This window comes from Choloepus didactylus, chromosome 5 (genome assembly GCF_015220235.1).
Source record: "Choloepus didactylus isolate mChoDid1 chromosome 5, mChoDid1.pri, whole genome shotgun sequence".
In the NCBI taxonomy this organism is placed as follows: Eukaryota; Metazoa; Chordata; class Mammalia; order Pilosa; family Megalonychidae; genus Choloepus; species Choloepus didactylus.
In genome coordinates, this window is record NC_051311.1 from 72,501,642 (window position 1) to 72,522,828 (window position 21,187).

Genomic DNA, 21,187 nt, shown 5'->3' on the forward strand with positions numbered 1-21,187 from the left:
CCTGCCTATCAGTGACAGTCTATCAGGTGACAGCCAGAAAGAATGAGCCAGGAAACATTTCTGTCTCACCTTCCCAGAATTTGCCCTGCAGGCAAAAACAGCTTGTTGACAGGTAAAGCAATTAAACTGTCAAAGTGGCCTGGAGCAAAGTATTACCTGCTTTAAGAAAAACAATAGAACAACCTGGGCAGGGGAAAGTCTATTTAACTGGAGTAGAAGGAGCCTTGGAATCCTGTAAGTGGATGAATTCCTAAGGCTACAAGTATGCACAAGGCCAGGACAGGAAGCAGGCTCAGAAAAGACAGAGAGGACTCTGTATTTCCCTTTCACCTTGGGCTGATCTTCTTGATAGGAGGACCAGACTCTGAAGGAGAGCACCAGCCAATACAGAACCAATTTGCAAAGACTGAAAAGTCTTTTTGCATTGGTTTGTTTCTCTTATCTCTGGGCATTCAAGAGAATTTCTGTCATATCACTAGCTGGTTAGGAACAAAATCTCAGAGATAACAATCTAAAATATTAAAATTTATAGTGTGTGACAAAAATTACAAGACCACACCAAAAAAAAAAAAAAAAAAGAAAGAAAGAAAGAAAGAAAAAAAGTAAAGAAAGAAACAAGAAATAATGGTCTGTAAAGAAAGAAACAAGAAATAATGGTCTGTCCAAAAGAGCAAGACAAAAATCCAGAAATCAAAATGAAGACAAGATGTTGGAAATATCAGACAAAGATTTTAAACAATGATACTCATATACTCAAGGAGATAAAGGAAAACACAGAGAAAGAATTAAAGGATATCAGAAAAACAATGAATGAACTTTTTGAGATTCTCAAAAGGGATAGAATTTTTAAAGAAAGGAAACAAACAGACATCCTAGAGGTGAAGAACACAGTAACTGAAAAGAAAAACTTCCTAGAGGGCTTCAATAGCAGATTGGAGTATGCAGAAGAAAGAATCAATGATGTTGAAGAGAAGACAGTTGAAATGATTCAGGTTGAGGAGCAGAAAGCAAAAAAAAAAAAAAAAAAATATACAGACCCTAAGAAATCTTTTGGACACCATCAAGCACATAAACATACACATTATGGGAGTCTCAGAAGGAGAAAGAGAAAGGAGCAGAAAGAATATTCAAAGAAATAATGACAGAAAGAAAATCTTGAAAAAGAACAAAGTCAGAGGGCTCACACTTTCTGAGATGAAAGCTCATTAAAAAGCCACAATGGTAAAAATGGCATGTGTTGGCACAAGGATAGAAATATTGGCCAATGGAATAAAATTGAAAGTTCAGAAACAGACTGGTGCATCTACTGCCAATTGATTTTTGACAAGTTTACGCATTCACTCAATGGGCAAAGAATAGTCTCTTCAACAAATGGTGCTGGATATCCATATGCAAAAGAATGAAAGAGGACCTGTATCTCACATCATATCAAAAAATTTACTCAAAAGTAATCAAGACCTAAATATAAGAACCAGGGCTATAAAACTCCTGGAAGAAAATGTAGGGAAGCATTTTCAGGATCTTGTGTTAGCCAACAATTTCTTAGACTTTACAGCCAAAACATAAGGAACAAAATAAAAAAATAGATAAATGAGATTTTGTCAAAATTAAAGACTTTTGTTTACCAAAGGACTTGATCATGAAAGTGCAAAGACAACCTACTCAATGGGAGAAAATACTCAGACACCAAATATCCAATAAGGGTTTAATATTCAGAATAAATAAATCCTACAACTCAACAATAAAAAGACAAACAACCTGTTCCAGTTTGCTAATGCTGCCATTTGCAAAACACCAGAAATGGATCTGCTTTTATAAAGGGGGTTTATTTGGTTACACAGTTATAATCTTAAGGCCATAAATTGTCCAAGGTAAGTCATCAACAATCCGGTACCTTCACTGGAGGATGGCCAATGGTGTCCGGAAAACCTCTGTTAGCTGGGAAGGCACGTGGCTGGCATCTGCTTGCCCCAGGTTGCATTTCAAAATGACTTTCTCCAAAATGTCAGTGTCAGCTTCCAAAAGCCGTCTTCAAAATGTCTCTCTCTGCTGCAGCTAGTGTGCTCCTTCTGTCTGAGCTTATATAGTGATCCAGTAAACTAATCAAGGCCCACACTGAAAGGGCAGGGCCACACCTCCAAGGAAATTATCTAATCAGAGTCATCACCTGCATTTGGGGGGTCATATCTCCATGGAAACACTCAATCAAAGAATTACAACCTAATCAACACTAATACTTCTGCCCACACAAGATTGCATCAAAGACAGTGGCATTTTGGAGGACATAATACATTCAAACTGGCACACAACCCAATTAAAAAATGGCCAAAAACTTGAATAGACATTTCTCCAAACAGAAAATTACAAGTTTTGGAGAGGATGTGGAGAAATAGGAACACTCATTCATTGCTGGTGGGAACATACAATGGTACAACTGCTTTAGAAGACAGTTTGGCAGCTTCTCAAAAAAGCTAAGTATAAAATTACCATATGACCTGTCAATCCCACTACTAGATGTATACCCAAAAGAACTGAAAGTAGGAACTCAAACAGATATTTACATACTGATGTTCATAGCAGCATTGTTCACAATTGCCCAAAGATGGAAGTGACCCAAGTGTCCATCAAACAATGAATGGATAAACAAAATGTGATATATACATACAATGGAATATTATTTAGCCATAAAAAAGGAATGAAGATCTCATACATGTGACAACAAGGACATTATGTAGAGTGAAATAAAACAGAAGCAAAAGGACAAATTTTGTATGATCTCATTATAAGAAATAGTTCAAGAAGGCAAACTCATAGAGTTAGAATCTAGAATATTGGTTACCAAGGGCTGGGTTGAGGGTAGAGAATGGAGAGTTAATGCTTAATTTGTAAAGAATTTCTATTTAAGTTGATTGTAAAGTTTTGGAAATGATTGGTGGTGATGATGGCACATTATTGCATATGTAATTAACAGCACTGAGTTATATTTGTGAACATGGTTAAAGGAGGAACTTTTAGGTTGTAATATGTTCCTAAATGTTCCAGTTTGCTAAAGCTGCCATTATGCAAAATACCAGAAATGGTTTGGCTTTTATAAAAGGGGTTTATTTGGTTACAAATTAAGAGTTCTGTGGCCATAGAAGTGTCCAAACTTAGGCATCAACAAGAGGATATCTTCACTGAAGAAAGGCCAATGGCATTTGGAACTCCTCTGTTAGCTGTGAAAGCATGTGGCTGGCGTCTGCTCATTCTTTGCTCCTGGGTTCTGGTTTCAAAATGGCTTTCTACAAAATGTCTCTGAGCTTGACTCTCTTAGCTTCTTCAGCTCCTGTGCATCTAAGCATCTGGAGGTCCTCTCTTATCTTCTCTGGAGCAAATTCTGGAATAACGTCTCCAAACATCTCCAAGCATCTGGGTTTGTGTCAGCTCTTAGCTTCTCTTAAAAGACTCCAGTGACCTGATCAAGATCCACCCTGAATGGGCAGGGCAACACTTACATGGAAATGATCTAGTCAAAAGATCTCTCCCACAGTTGCGTGACTCACATCTCCATGGAAACACTCATTCAAAAGTCACACCCTAATCAAGACTAATAAGCCTGGACCCACAGTATTGCATTAAAGAACATGGATTTTCTGGGGGACATAATATATCCAAACTGGCATACTAGAATAAAAATCAAAAGACAAAGGAGTGCAAAGAAAAAAGAAAAGAAAAAAGAAATAGTGGCAGAATTTCTCAAATTTAGCAAAAGACCTGAATATGAACCCAAAACATGATAAATTCAAAGAGAACCATGCCCAGAAACATAGTAACCAAACTGTTCTATGCCAAGGACAAGAAAGGAGTCCTGAAAGCTGCAAGGGAAAAGCAAGAAGACATATATATATAAGGAAATCCCAACATGATTTAATGCTGATTTCCCATCAGAAACCATGGAAGCAAGGAGGCAGTGGGACAAAATATTGAAAGTGCTGAAAGGAAACAATTGTCAACCTAGTATTTTATATCTGGTGAGACTTTCTTTCAAAAATGAAGGAGAGTGGCAGGCAGTGGGCGACTGAAGAGCCATTGGAGATATCTGTTTGTGAGGCAGAGGTGTCTACAAAACTATGAATGATACAAGAACTTTACTCAAAATTAAAGAGTATCCTGATAATGAAGTAAAGAAAAACCAAATACTAACTCTGGAAGACTGGCAAGAAAAGTGGGTGAGCTGCAACATTGCATTTCATCAAGAACAAGGACATCACTTACTAAAGAAGCATTTGGATACTTTTCTTAATAGCAAGAGTGGACACAGGATATTTTTTCCTCTTTGTGGAAAAGAAGTTGAGATGAGATGGTTTGCAGACCTGAGACACAGCGTAGCTGGTGTGGAGATCAGTGAACTTGGGATTCGAGAATTTTTTACAGAGCAGAATCTTCCTTACTCAGAAGAACCAATTGCTGAAATTCCTGGAGTCAAAGTATTTAAGAGTTTTTCAGAGAACATTTCATTGTACTGTTACAGCATTTTTGATCTTTCCAGAGTAAATATTGGCAAATTTGACAGGATTTGGGATAGAGGAGCCTTAGTTGCTATTAATCCAGGTGATTGAGAACACTATGTTGATAGAATGTTGTCACTAACAAGAAAAGGGTTCCACTACCTCGCATCTGTTGTTCCTTATGATCCAGTTAAACATGCAGGCCCACCATCTGATATTCCAGACACTGAAATTAACAGATTGTTTGGCACAAAATGTGATATTAATTGCCTTGAGAAGGTTGATGCTTTTGAAGAACCACATAAAAGTTGGGGAATTGACTACATATTTGAAAAGTTGTATCTATTTACAGACAAAATCTAGCACATCAACTTGTTTTTGAGCAACTGGAAGATTATGCTGAGGCATGAAAATATAATGAATAACTCAAAAAATCATTCACAATCACATCACAGATCTTTGTTAAAAAATGCATATAACTTTTTAGAGACAAGCACATTCTAAAATGTTAAAGTGACTACCTTTGGAGAGGAGAGTGTAATTAGGCGTTAAAGTAGACTCTCTTTTTTACTTACAGATTGTAAAAATTTTTACCATCAGCATGTATTACTTGTATAATTAACATTTCAAAGATAAGGGCAATGCATAACAAAGAAATATAAGAGATGTAGAAAAATTGACATTGAGTATAATACTTTAATAAGGTGCAAGATAAAAAGAAAGTAATCTAAGAAGATATATAAAATAATAATTTTACTATAAACACCCCTCATGGACCCCATTTCACATTTTGTCTCCTTATATAATAATTTTATATGTAAGAGAAACAAATTTAAAAGTTTAGTTAAATGCACTAACTTATATGGAACCAAGTGTTTTTCCTAAATTGTAAAAACTTCACAAATTTTAAAACTAAGTTTTTTTCCTGAGTTTGGAAGTTTTTGTTTCCTCTAGGTTGATCTTGTTTAAATGATAGACTTACAAGACATACAGTGAATCCAGATTCATGAATTTTCATTACGAAAGTTTAGATTAGAATCTGTTTTTCATTAATGCTCATTTTATTGAATCAAATATTCCCCTCTACCTGCACTACCTAATATCTAAAAGGTTTAGATTGTTTAGCTCATGTTAAAAACATGGTGTATTTTATTAAAAATAAGTTATTTGTGAAAAAAAATGAAGAAAAGTGTAATTCAATCCCAAATTAAAAAAAAAAAAAAAAGCTGAGGGACTTCATCACTACTAGACCTGCTCTACAAGCAATGCTAATGGAAGTTCTTCAGTCTGAAAGGAAAAGACACTAAACAGTGGATCAAAGCAGCATAAAGAAATAAAAACTTCCAGAAAAGGTAACCATATGGGTAATTATAAATGTCAGTAACTATTGTATTGGTTTTTTGTTTTTTGTTTTTTTCTCTCTTGGTGTTAATTCCACTTTTTGCTTTGTACTGATTCTAAAAAAAAAGAAAAAAAAATCAATTGTATAAAAAGTAATTATAAATCTATGGTTTTGGACACAATATATACAGATATAATTTGTAATAAGTACAACAGAAAGGTTGGGGGAACAAACAGTCTATATATATACATATATATATATATTTGATTGCAGCTAAGTTGGTATCAAATCAAACATGATTGTTATAAATTTATGATGTTAAATTTTAGCCCCATGGTAGCCACAAAAAATAAAAGAAAATTATAAACAGAAAGAAACAGGAAGGAACTAAAAATGGTGCAATACAAAAATCAAATAAATGTGCCAGTAGGCATTAATGGAAGAATTGAGTGGCAAAAAAACATATAAGACTTGCAAAGACAAAATGGCAAAATAGCAGAAGAAAATCCTGCATTACCAGTAGTTACTTTAAATGTAAATGGACTAAAATCTCTAGTCCAAAGGCAGAGATTGGCAGAATACATAAAAATGTATAATTATATGCTATTTATAAGAGACTCACCTTAAATTAAAAGAAACAAAGAGGTGGAAAGTGAAAGGATGGAAAAATGCATATCACGCAAATAGTAACCAGAAGAAAGCAGGGTAGCTGTATCAGATGAAATAGACTTTAAGTCAAAATTTGTTACAAGGGACAAATAAGGTCACTATATAATGATACAGGGGTCAATTCAACAAGAAAACACAACCATTATAAATATATATGTATCTAATGGTAGAGCTTCAAAATATATAAAGTAAAGATTGATGTATTTGAAGGGAAAAATAGATGCTTCTACATTAATAGCAGGAGACACCAATATACCACTTTCAGTAGTGGATAAAACATCTAGACAGAAGATTAATAAGAAAATAGAAGACTTGAAAAATATTATAAACCAACTAGAACTAACAGACATATATAGAACACTTTGCCCAACAGCAGCAGAAAACATATTCTTCTCTAGTTCACATGGATCATTACCTAGGAGAGACCTTATGCTAGGTCACAAAACAAGTCTCAATAAATTAAAAAATATTGAAATCACACAATGTATCTTCTCTGGCCACAATGGAGTGAAGCTAGAAATTTGTATCAGAGGGAGAACTAGAAAATCCACAAATATGTGGAAATTAAACCCCCTCTTAAACAACCAATGGGTCAAAGAGGAAATCACAAGGGAAATTAGGGAATATCTTTAGGCAAAAGAAAATGAAAATATAACATAGAAAACTTTTTGGATAGGGAAATTTTTAGCTCTAAATGCGTACATTGAAAAAGAAGAAAGAACTGAAATCAGAGACCTAACTTCAGAACTGAAGGAGCTATAAAAAGATGAACAAACTAAACCCGAAGTGAGTAGAAGGAAGGACTGTAAAAGGGGGCTGTATTTGGTCACAAAGTTACCAGAACAGGGGGTAAATGAAATAGAGAATTAAAAAGCAATAGAAAGAAACAGTGAAAACAAAAGATGGTTCTTGGATAACATGAATAAAACCAACAAACCTTTACCTAGAATGACAAAGAAAAAAAGGAGAGAAGATGTGAATAACTAAATAAAAAATGAAACGGGGTATTATTACCAATTCCATAGAATAAAAAGGATTATAAGAGGATACTATGAACAGTGGTACACCAACAAATTAGATAGCCTGGATGAAATGGATAAATTCCTAGAAACACACGAACTACCTACCTTGACTCAAGAAGAAATAGAAGATCTCAATAGACCAATAATAAGTAGCGATATTGAGTTAGTAAATAAAAACCTCCTAACAGAGAGAAGCCCAGTTCCAGACTGCTTTACTGAGTAAGTTTTATCAAACATTCCTAGAAGAATTAAGACCAATCCTGCTCAGACTCTTCTGAACAATAGAAAAGGTGGGAACACTTCTTAACTTATCCTATGAGGCCAACATCATACTCATACCAAAGTCAAATAAAGATACCACAATAAAGAAAAATACAGACTAATTTCCTTATGAATATATATGCAAAAATGCTCAAAAAATACTAGCAAATCAAATCCAACAGGACATTAAAAGAAGCATACACCATGATCAAGTGGGGTTTATCTCAGGTATTCAAGGATGGTTAACAAAACAATCAATTAATGTAATACACCACATTAATAGAATGAAGGAAAAAAAACCATGTGATCATCTCAATTGACTCAGAAAAAGGCATTTGACAAAATCCAGCAGCCCTTCTTGATAAAAACAACTAGAAAACTAGGAATAGAAGCAAAGTTCTTCAACACAATAAGGGGCATATATGAAAAACCCACAGATAACATCATATTCAATAGTGAAAGGCTTAAAGCTCTCCCTCTAAGTTCAGGAACAACTCAAGGATACCTACTGTCACCACTGTTATTCAACATTGTATTGGAAGTTCTAATGTGAGCAATTAGGCAAAAAAGAAATAAAAGGTATCCAAATTAGAAAGGAAGAAGTAAAACTTTCCTTCTTTGCAGATTACATGATCCTATATATAGCAAATCCTGAAAATTCCAAAAAAATTTTCTAGAGGTAATAAACAAATCAGCAAATAAGTGGTGTATAAGGTCCACAGGTAAAAATCAGTGTTTCAATACACTGCTAATGAACAATCAGAAGAAGAATTCAAGAAAAAATTCCATTTACAATAGCAACTATAAGAATCAAATATCTAGGAATAAATTTAACCAAGGACTTAAAGGGCTTGTATGTGAAAACTAGAAAACACTGCTAAAAGAAATCAAAGTCCTAAATAAATTGAAATGCATTCGTATTCATAAATTATAAGAATAGATATTGTTAAGATGTCAATTCTACCCAAAGTGATTTACAGATTGAATACAATCTCAAACAAAATTCCCAAAGCTTTTGGTACAGAAGTGGAAAAATCAACCATCAAATTTGTATGGAAAGATAAGGGGCCCCACATAGCCAAAATCATATTGAAAAAGAAGAGCGTTACAGGACTCACTTTCCCCAATTTTTATACTTATTACAAAGTGACAGTAATCAGAACAGCATGGTACTGGTGCAAGGACAGAAACATAGACCAATGGAATAGATTAGCTCAGAAATAAACCCTCAGGTATCAAGTGGATACAATGGGTAAAGAATAGTTTCTTCAACAATGTCACAGTGAAACCTGGCTATCCATATGCAAAACAATGAAGGTGGATCTAACTCACGCCATCTACAAAAATTAACTCAAAATGGAACACAGTCCTAAATATAAGGACCAAACATACAACTACTAGAAGAAAACATTGAGAAGTGTCTTCAGGATCTTGTGTTAGGCAACGACTTCCTAGAGTTTATACCAAAAGCACAAGCAATAAAGGACAAAACAGATAAGTGGGACTTCATCAAAATAAAAACTTTTGTGCATCCAAGGACTTCATTATGAAAGTAAAAACACAATCTACATAATGGTAGAAAATATTTGGAAACCAAATATCTGATAAAGGTTTAATAGCCAGAATACATACAAAAATCCTACAACAACAAAGACAAGCAACCCACTTAAAACACTGGCAAAAGTCTTAAGCAGACCTATCTCCAAAGAAGATACACAAATGACCAAAAAGCACATGATAAAATGCTCAACACCATTAGCTATTAAGGAATGCAAATCAAAACCATAACACGATACCATTTCATAGCCACTAGAAAGGCTATTATTTAAAAACGGAAAATATCAACTGTTGGAATGGTTGTGGACATACAGGAACATACATTCATCTTTTATTTTGGGAATTTATAGTACTGCAGCCGCTGTGGAAAACAGTTTGGCGATTTCTCGATAGTTAAGTATAGAATTACCTTCACTTCTAGATATATACTCAAAAGAATTGAAAGCAGGAACTCGAAAAGATGTCTGCATGTCAGTGCTCAGAACGGCATTATTCACAATTGCCAAAAGATGGAAGCCCCCAAGTGTCCATCAACTAATGAACAGATAAACAAAATGTGGTATATACATACAAGGAAATATCATTCAGTTCTAAAAAGGAATGACATTTTGATACAATCAACAGCATGGGATAAACCCTGAAGAAATCATGCTGAGTGAAATAAGCCAGACAGAAAAAAACAAATTTTGCATGATCTCATTGATAGGCATTAATTAGCATAAGCAAATTCATAGAATCAGAAACTAGAATACAGGTTGCCAAGTGCTGAAGTGGGGGTTGGGAATGTGGTGTTAATGCTTAATTGGGGTAAAGTTTCTGTTTAGGATAATGGAAAAACTCTGGTAATGGATGGAGGTGAAGGTAGTACAACATTGTGAATGCAATTAACAGCAGTGAATTATACATTTGAATGTAATTGAAAGGGGAAATTTTAGGGTTTACGCATGTTATTAGAATAAAAATAAAAGGAACCAAAACATAATACCATATAATACAGTGAACCCTCACATAAATTATGGACTAGAGTTAATAGTAAAATTATAATAATATTATTTTATGAATTGTAACAAAGGCTCTACTTTAAGGCAAAGTGTTAATAATAGGGAAATCTGCATGTGTGGAGGGTAAATGGGAACTCTGTATTTTCTGCATGATTTTTCTGTAAACCGGTAACTTCTCTAATAGAAGAAAAAGGAATTCATCTTTAAAGGACAAAGATGTAGTGACCATGAAGACTACTGGGAATATTGCCTCATAAACTTTAGAAAACTACAATAAAGATTTCCAAAATTAGATCTAAGGAACAAGTGCCTTGCTTCTCAAGGTGGTTATTTTGACAAAGAATGGGGAAGGAAAGTGTGCTAATAAATCGTGTGTGTTTCAGAGAGTCAGCCTGTCATAATGTGTAAATGTGTGAACCTAGGAGCCAGACTGGCTTGGCTGAACAATAGTTTTTCTACTTGGGGCTATGTAGGCTTATAATTGCTCAATTTCTGATTATCTTAGGATTCACATTCATAAAATGGGAGTAATAATGGTAACTAATTCCTTGAGCTGTTGTGAAGAATATATGAATTATTTTGGAAAATGTTAGATCAATGTCTGGAACATAGTAAGCTATGATTAAGTATTAAATATTGTCAATATTATGCATCAGGCTCTATTCTTGAGGAATTAATATAGACATATATTTGCATTTAATCTTAGTCTTTACTGTGAGGTAGGTATTCTTTTCCCCATTTTACAGATGTTTGTTTTAATTAACTGGTTAGAGTTCAGAGAAACAGTGGATTCCTGGGCCAGGAGTAAAATTCAGCTACAAACAATCTGACTTCTCCTACTTCCTGTGTCACCTATGTAAAATATCTGAGACACATTTTAGCGCCCTCCAACAGTCCTCATTGACTAGAAACACCTTGACCCCTGATGGACATAGGCAAAATAAATCAGATCTAGAAACATGATTCTAATGAAACTTGCCAAGAATCTATTTTTGATTTTACTACTGTTATTAGTGCTGTTCACCAAATGTTTCTCACTTTATGCTTCTGGCCACATAGTAGGATTCCCCCCTTTGAAGTCAGACCTGGCCATATGACCTCCTTAGTCTAATGCAACTGAGATCAAAATGACTTGGGCCACTTTCAGGAGGAAGCTTCAATGTCCTTCTACCACAACTTGAATGAGGGCAGAAGTAGGTTTAGAAGATGGAGCGTCTATCACAGGAACAGTAATGGACCTATAGCATGATTAGGAAATATTCCTTGTTGTTTTAGGCCACTGAGAATTTAAGACATATTTTTGCTGTAGTATACTCACTTTGTTCTGACTGATATAACTACCAACTAAAGCAGAATCACTAAAGTAGGTATTGTCAGAAAGGGGTTGTGCAGAGTTGAATACATACCTTTTGGGCCCTCCGTTTGTCTGCTCGTTGATTTTGGTGGTAGATCCGACTGAAGTTGGACACGATCACTGGTACAGGTAGAGCAATGACCAAGACCCCACTCAGTGAACAGATGGAACCAAAAATCTTCCCAGCTATGGTTTTTGGTACCATGTCACCATACCTGGCACAGAGAGAAAAAAATATATATATTATTCTAAGTCACAGAAAGATATTTCTACCTGTTAACAATAATTTCTTTTCTTTTCTTTCTTTCTTTTTTTTGCTTTAAGTTAACTAATTTTTTGAACATATCTATTTACCTTTATGACAACAATATACACGACTTCAAATTTTAATAAGTCAGACATTACAATGATCTGAATATAAAAATTATCTTTCAACCTTGCAGAAATTAACATTTAGAAATCCCTTTGATTGGAAAATATTTTAAGCCACATGGCACAGTATAGCTCTTCAATATGTACTTTACATGACCTGGCATGGCTCTTCATATTTATTTACTAGTCATTATTTCCATGCTGTATTTAATAGTCTAGCTAACACACTCCCATGTAATTTTTTTAAACACTGGATTGGTTACAAAATTTAAGTAGAGAAAGTAGTACATCACATTTCTCTCACCAGAATAAAATCACTTATAAAATAAACTTATCAATGTCCCATTTACCTGCACTTATGAAATCCAATGGCCACTTCTCCATGATAATCTTAATCTTTCATTTGCATTTGACTGATTGACTGCTCTCTCCTTGAAACACTTTCTGCTCTTGACTTCAGTACAGTGTTGGCAAATTCCCTTAATGGTTCTCCTACCTCATTGGCTATTTCTTGTCCACCTTTTCTGTCTTCTTTGACCTTATCTGATTTCTAAATTTTGGAGTAATTTAGGGCTCAGTCTTGAGTCCTTTTATCTTCTCCATGTAAAAACTCTCCTTAGGTGATTTCATCCAATCCCATAGCTTTAAATTATTTGTAACCTGCAGATTTCCTAATTGATATTGGCAGCTCTGATGTCTTTTTTGAAAATCAGACTCATATCTCCAATGGTCTGGTCTAATTATCCCTATACTTGGATATTTAAGAGCCAATTAAAACTTAAATTAGCCAAAATGGAGTTCTTTTTTCCTTAGCCTCCTCTGCCCCCCACCAAATGTATTTTTCCCACAGTGTGCCACCTCCAATTAAATTGAACTAAAAACCACCCCGTTACTCATATCAAAAATCAAAGTTTCACCCTACTCTCCAGTCATCCCATCTCTTGGCTAGTCTTGTCTCTGACCAAATTATATCCTACATGGGTCTCTTTCCTCTATCTTCATTCTACCACAATACTCCAAGTCATCATCTTCTCTTGCCAGAGCCAAGCATATAACTTCTTACCCGAACTCTCTTTTCCACATCTACTTCTCTACCATTCATGCCACACAGAAGTCTGAGTCATTGTTTTAAAAACAGAGATCAGGCAGTCACTACCTTGCCAAAATCCTTTAATGGCCTTGAAACTAAAATAAACCCCAAACCCTCATTTTTGCCTAGAAAGGCTTACATCATTTATTTCCTACCTATATTTCACACAACCTCTGCCAAACTCTTGGTCCTCTGGCCTCAATGGCCATCCTTCCTGTTCTTGCATCTGTTGAGCACACTTCCCCCATATCATCACTATTCAGGTTGTGTTGTCTCCTTTTCTGGCCACATTAACAACTGTGGTCTTATTTTCTCCCCCAGTCATTCTCTGTAACATTATTCCATTTGAACACATTCTCATGGTGCTAATTAACCTGTGAAATTATCGTATTTGTTTATTTTTTGACTCATAAAGTATGGCCAACATTAGAATCTAGATGGACCTGTTCTATTTTGTGTCTCACTAGCACAAAGTACAGTCTTAACACATATATACTGAATAAACATTTTCTCTTCTTTACTGATCAAGAGTTCTTCTAAGAGTTCATTCCTGGTGGGGCTTGAGGGAGGAAGAGGTCTTTCGATAACAATACTGCAGAAGTTACCCAGTAGTCGTATAGCTCCAACTACTCGCTGCTCATCTTAGGTCTCTGGGGTGCTCAATGTTCTGAGGATTTAGCCCATAGAAACAGGACTCAGAGGAGCTCAGGTATTGGAATCCAGATTTAAGGAGAGTTAGAAGAACAACTTGAGGCTACATTATGTCTTGAGGGGTGGCCTAGGAAATGAGAACTCTAATATTGTGCTCATGGGAAAATATACACATCTCAACATGGAGAGGGAAGTTGCAGATGAATTGACCAAGGAAAGGGCAGTGAGAGTGACGGGAGACAGGATATACAGATGAGTGTACAGTTGGTGGCCCCATTCCAGGCCCCGGTCTTTTTTTAAGTGCCCAGTTACTCATTATTTGTAGTGTTTGTGAGTGGTCAGCACTTTAGCCAATTCACTGTAATTAAAATTCCTACAATGTTTGGCACCAGAATTACACTATTAATTTAAACTTAAAAAAATAATATCACAAAAATTGGAATGCACTTCCACATGAAACAGGGCCTCTTTCTGTAGTTTTCCCCACCCGGGAAGCCTAAATCATAGTCTGAAGATTATGTCAGTGAGGAAATAGTCAAAGCTAATGCATCTTAAAAGAAACTGAAAAAGGCTTGAGGACTATCTTACTATAGGGATATGTCAGTAGGTTTGGAAGATCAGTTCCTTTTTATACAATGATTAATGCACATGGGCCAATTTCTGTATCTGCCAGAGCTCACATTGAGTGCACAGCCATATTTAATAAATATCTTCTTTTCCTTTACAATCCAGTAGGTACTGGAGAAGGTTAACACACACACACACACACAACACAAACACATAGAGGGGATTTGATTTTATGCCATGAGATAAAGGAGATGACAGACACATGTAGTTAGTTTAATGTCAGAAAGCTATGCCAATCTGCATAAAATAAAATTATGTTAATTTTTCACCTCCACTGTATTAGTTTTATAATCCAAAATTCCTTCACACTTGAGAAAGCATAGCTAAGGCCTGAGGTGACTGTGGACAATACTACAATGATTATGGTAGGGAGAGGAAGAGGCAAAGAGGTGCTCCTTGCTGGGGGCATGGCCAGAGAGAGTGTTTCCATGTTCCAGCAAATTTGGATGGTCCCCAAGGCTCTGCTGTTATGCAGAGAGATCAGAAGGAGATGGTGAGAGAATACAAGGGGGGCAGGTCAGCCAGGGGTGCTAAGGTTCTCCAGGTTGCTCCTGTGATTAGGCTGAGTCCTTGACTGATTCCTGATGAGCATCAGCCACCTCTTTCCACATCCCTTGCTCCTGTATATCTTCCCCTTTTGGCTTTCCTTCCTGCTCTGTCTTTTTTAAGATCAGGCATCTGCTGATATTTGCAATATCTTAAGCACATTTCAGTGGTTTGAATATGTTGGAGAATAAGGAAAAATACACAGTGTGATTTGTATCTGGTCTTACATTATCCATTTTCATGTCATTTCTCATTTAAGGGTGGCCTTGAGAAATGGAAATGGAAATTTTATCTGCAAACTTGGAATTGGGCACAAAACCTGCTGGGGATGGGAAATATCTCTCTAGTAAAACCAGCTGCTTTTCTTTGTTTAACAAAGGATCTTTCCCTAGTATTCAAACTCATAGCAAGAAGTAAAATCACATTATATACCTCAGTAATCCAATCTCTTTGAAACTAACTCAGTGGAGGAAAACCGCAGAATATAAAGCTTTATAATGAGAAGTGACATTATAAATAGTGGCTAAATTATCATTTAAAGTTTAACTATTGCCTACAATACTGCCATCTTTTAATTATTATTTCTATCATAGCAGATTTGTTTTGTTTACTTGCTGGTATTTTATTCTTTATATTTCATATAAAAATATACCTCAATTTTTCTAACTCCTTATTCTTAAATTGATGCTAAGCCAAATAGTATTATATATTCCATTCTTTCTGTTTTTCTTCAGAATTTAATACAATGTCTGCAGTCTTCAAAAATCCGTTTCCCCAAAAGAGTTACACTACAACATTGCAGAGATGTGGTTTTATTTTCATACCGAGAGTCTTCTATATTTAATGAGATCGTTTAAAAGACAACATAGACCTTGTAAGGTCAAATAAAATAAATGCTGAATTCTTAAAAAGTAAAAGAAAACAGAGGAGAGTATAGAATAATATGAGAGAACAGCTATCATACTAGTTTTACATACTAGACATGAGCAGATGAGATTTGAGTGAAAGGAAGCTTTGCTTTTCCCCGCAATTTCTTCTTTTTACTTCCCCCCACTTCTCCTAAGTTTTCCCTTTTTCCCTCACATTCACCGTGTTGTCAGTGGAGCCACTCCATTTTCCTTCTGCTCCTTATTCACCCTGGACATCTGCCAAACCTTACTTGCTCCCCTTTCTCCTCACATTGGTTAAACAGGTATAATATGGAGGTGCCATTCACATAAAAGTGTTAATTCTAAATTGGCACAATTGCCTGAAAATGCTTGCTTAAGCTTCACCAGAGCAAGCCCCAATATCGAGGGCTTGACTTATAAAGTAGGAGGTTCCTAAGTTCACACAGCATATGTTGTATCCATGATAATCCATCCATATCTCACATCATCATCACTTACTGTACAATCCTCAGCACTCTCCATTTTAAACAATTCTCATGACCCAAAACACCACGTAGTTCTTTTCAGCCCTTAATTATTTGACCCTTGTATTTTTGTGGTACTAGTATGGTATTCCTATTAATTATGGTTCCTTGTATGCGAAAGGTAGATTTTCCCCATATACCATTCTCTTGTCAACTCTCTGTACCAGTGTCATACCTTAGAAGTATATCATGCAAGCACCTGTCTACATTTATAGTGCTGATCTGTGGGATGCATGCCTTTAAACAACCCCTTCCAATTCTATTTGCCTTCTACACAGCTCTGATACTTATAATCCCATTAACAAACAATCTTCATCCCTGTCCATTCCTATACCTTTGAATTCAACATCATTAACATATATGAACATATTAGATTATCATTCCCTCTCACCGGCTTCTATCACTAGGTCCCCAATATTCTACATTATAAGACATTGATTTTACATTGTTCAGGGAGTTCATAGAAGTGGTAACATACAATATCTCTCCTTTTGTGTCTGACTTATTTCGCTCAACATTATATCTTCAAGGTTCATCCATGTTGCCATATGTTTCAGGACCTCGTTCCTTCTTACTGCTGCATAGTATTCCATCATATGTATATACTACATTTTGTTTACCCACTTGTCTGTTGAAGTACACTTTGAAAGTTATCATCTTTTTGTATATATGTTATATTTCACAATAAGGAAATACCTGAAACTATGGCGTTGTAACCCAACATTTTTGGAAATTTCCTATATAACGACTTGTGAAATCACACTTTGAAAGATACTACCTTTTTTGTATATATGTTATATTTCACAATGGGGAAATAACTGAAACTGTGGAACTGTAACCCGTAACATTTTTTGAAATTTGCTTTCTAACTACTTGTTAAATTACACTTGGAAAGTTATCATTTCTATGTATATGTGTTATATTGTACAATTAAATATATGGCAAAAAATACTTGCTTAAAATTACATCTTTTGCCATATGTTAAAGATCACATTGGGTAGAAGACCAATTCCTCAGAAAAGATTCAACTTTTGGTTCTTGAAGATTTGAATCTACAATATTATCCAAAAGTTTCATGCAAAATTTTGAAGTCTGGCATGCGCTCTGTTTAATCAATGCCCAAACTGTAGTTAAACTGGTAAATTCAGACAAACAACTGGAATGTGTGTGTGTGTGTGTATGTGTGGGTGAATTCTCAACCAATTCCCAATTTATTAAATAAAACTAGAATGGGTTGGAAAGCATGAATAATTTTTAAATGTAATGTATTGTAAACCAAATTTTATTAATATCTACTTAGCTTTTCCCTACTTGACATTTCTCAGAAATCATATGGCTAGAATGTGACTGTCTTTAGATTTCAAATGGAGAAATACTTCCTTGAATTTTCTTACACAGTCTTTGAACAAATCCTATTAGCTTCCCAGCCTTATTAAACAGTTTCTATTTTTGATTCTGTTTAAATTTGAAAAGTGTAAATGTAGGCTCATTTGATAAAAGAGAAATGTTATATAAGGCAAACCTCACCAGCTAAGCCATGATTTTCCACTTATGAAGCTATTTCCCATGGATGCTAAGAGAGAAAACAAAAAAACATATATTTTATCAATAATCATGAAGGTAGAAGAGATATCTGTACAACAGGAAGGAAATGCTGATTTAAAAATAAACCTTGATGCTTAATGTAACTCAATCTCTTTCTCTTTTTTTTCCTTTTCACAATGAAAAGTTTTAAATTGCTAGGTATAAGGAATAGAGTGAATGGATCCTGAGCAGCTGCCTAGAATTTCAGAAGCATCCTGCCCATTGGACAGGGCAGGTGCTGGTTCAGTAAGTACTTTATTTCAATGATTATAATAGTTATAAAACAAAACAATAAAACAAAAAAAAACTTAATATGGGACATTACTCAGTATTGAGAGGTGTAGGCATTTGAAAAATAGCTACCCTTAAAAACAGTTAGATGAAAGTAAGTAGATGTATAAAAGATCCTGGTGAAAGTCCCTAGCTGATTGTGTATGTGTGTGTGTAGGGGGCATACACATGTATTTTAACTATTGAAGTTGTGTTTAAATTTTTCTCTTAGGCCTAAGCACTAGCCAGAGAGGTCCAAGGAACAGTATCTTCTGACATGCAATCTTGGGTCACTTCTCAAGAAATAATTTTACCTTTTAGGGTCTTGGAACTATGTTACTCATGGATTTCTTGCCACTGGCTTAGTATTCTGGAAAGATCACAATTTGATGGAGAATTTTTATAGTAGCTGCAATGTTTGCAAATAGCAAATGGACTTTTTTTTGAATGTTTCTATATAACACCTGCTTGTGGTGCAGAACTTGCTTGACAGAGGCACCCTGGAATTACTTTGGCAATAGAAAGATTTCTCTTTGACATTAAAATCATTATTTGCCTAACAAGATGCCTTGATTTTGTCTCCACGGTTCTATCTTGCCTGTAGGACCAACCACTGTCCTATAGTAGCCTTGTTGGAAAACTTGAGAATTCATTTGGTCTCTCTCACATGCATACTTATTTAAAGTTTCTGTGTTCTTTCCTGTCTCTTTTAATCTAAGCCAAATTATGAGCTACAGTTCTTTTGAAAGTGTAGAGGTATTATTTTTCCCATTTTTCATGACTTTAATAATCTTAGCATCTACTAGATGACAGGGGAAGCCAGAGTCTTCCCTACTCAAATGAGAGGCCCTTAGCCAGGGCTCCAAGGACTCTTAGTGAAGATGGTTCAGAGAACTCCACGACAGTATATGTTTCCATATAAATTTTTCAGAATTTTTTTTCTGTAAAAAGAGTTTTCACAGATTTTATTAAATTATCAATGAATTTGAAAATTATAATTTTTATATTTAAGGTAATATTAATGTCATATATTGTCAATGCATATAGTCTGAACAAATTGCACAAAGGAAGGGCTATAAAAACATCACCATTCCTTAACTTAACAAATGCAGAAATACCAAGTAGCCACTAGGGGGCATAAAAACCTAAATGAAAGTTTAGGAAACAATTCAGGATCCTTCTCCTTTTCACAAAATGAGAAGGGGGAAAGTGTTTCCAGTAAATTGCCTGCATAGATTCCTTATCTTTGCCTTCACACATTCAATATTTAGGATATATTTTGGGTATCTTATTCCTCTGGAAACAGTTGAACAGGAAACAAAATCTCACCAATTTTGTAGATTGCCTATGCTCAATGTGTTTCCAAAAAGATGCAAAACAATTCTGACAGCATGTTGCGATTCTTTCAGAAAAATAACTAATTTCCTGTAATGTGAGATCTCACTAAAGCATAATTTTAAACACAAAGCCCTTTAACCATATCCCTTAGTGTATAAATTGAAGGGAAATTAGAGGATTGGATTTGTTTATAGAAAGGAGAGGTAACTAGGGAAGGCCTAAGATGCTTTTAGCACATCTAGTGACATTTATACAATCAGTTCTCATCATTAGATTTCAATAGGGCTTACTGACTATGTCTTTTAGCTTGTGCCTTTAAAAAAAAAACAAATTCTTTCTGTCTGCTATTATTTTCTCATGTGTTTAGCTTTTTATATAATAGAATGAGGGCTTTAACAGTTATAAATGCAATATTTGATTGTGACCTAAGAGCCTAATAAAATGTTTTGCCTAAATGAATACACCAGAGAAAGTCTTTATATTATAGTCTCTTTTAAAGAAAGTTTTCTTATTTTCAAATTCTGCTTTTCAGAGTCCATGTTTCTAACACTCATTTTAGTCTTCATTTTTAAACAGTTATGCAAATATATGGACAATTGATTATTGTGAGTCACACATTGAAAAAGCACTGTTGTCCCAGCTGTGGGACCACCGGAAATATTTTCCTCTCTCCTGCTTGGTTTCCTAGTCTTGGTTGCCTGGGTGTCTTTTCACCCTCACAGATCTTTCAGTCTGAGTATGTCATTTCCCTGTACAAAAGCCTTCATTGTCTCTCCATCACCTGCAGGAAAAAGCCCTAGCTCCTTAGCATGATATACACATCTCTTCATGAACTGACCATCTTATACTGCACTGCTTACCTATACATACCCTATGTTCTAATGGAACAAATAACTTTCTATTACTGGAATATATTATGTCCTTGCATTCCTCCATGCCTTTGTGTATGTGCTTCTGTCTAGAATATTCCCCTTTCCACTCCCGCTGCATAAATCCTCTGGGTGAACTACTAATTTCCATTGATTCAGCTCAAGCATCAGGTTTTTTTTTTGAAGAATTTCATGACTATTTTATCTCTATCTGATAACAAGAATGTTCTCCTTCTTCTATGCTTCCATGCCCCTTGCAACTAATAGAATGCCATCCGTTTCTTACAGGTTTATCTTCTCCCAGTACATTGTGAAGTCCACGAGGTCAAGGATCATGTCATCATTAGAGACCCAAGACTAGCACGGACTTGTCCAGTGCTGAGCAAATAGTTGGAACTCTATAAATGTTTATTGCTTAAATAAATCCTCCAGGGAGAGCCCTGATGATAAACTATAAATATGGGAAGGAGCAAAGGGGTATACATGTCTACTCTCTTCTATTTCTCTTAACCAGTCTTCCTATTACTTCTCCAGACCCAGCACCATCTCATCTCCTCATTTTTGCTCATCTCCATTTTGTTTCTTCAGTAGAGAATAAATTCCTCTCTGGAAAATTCAAAGAAATGCCCAGAATAACCTGCTTCTACATTATCAATGAATCTTTGTTCTTATACACAGATAAATCACTGTTAACCTAAATGATTCTAAATGAAAAGAGAGATGGGGAGAGACT

The 21,187-nt window shown here is 35.2% G+C and overlaps 1 protein-coding gene and 1 pseudogene across 1 annotated transcript in view; one reads left to right on the plus strand and one right to left on the minus strand.

The window, feature by feature from the left end:
• Nucleotides 1-21,187, minus strand: part of KCND2 (potassium voltage-gated channel subfamily D member 2) — a 506,439-nt gene that overhangs the window by 18,093 nt on the left and 467,159 nt on the right. Inside the window, exon 2 of the mRNA XM_037836295.1 lies at nt 11,746-11,908. Coding sequence (XP_037692223.1) covers nt 11,746-11,908 — 163 coding nt within the window. The remainder of the gene's footprint in view (nt 1-11,745; nt 11,909-21,187) is intronic.
• LOC119534754 lies at nt 4,110-4,850 on the plus strand (annotated as a pseudogene).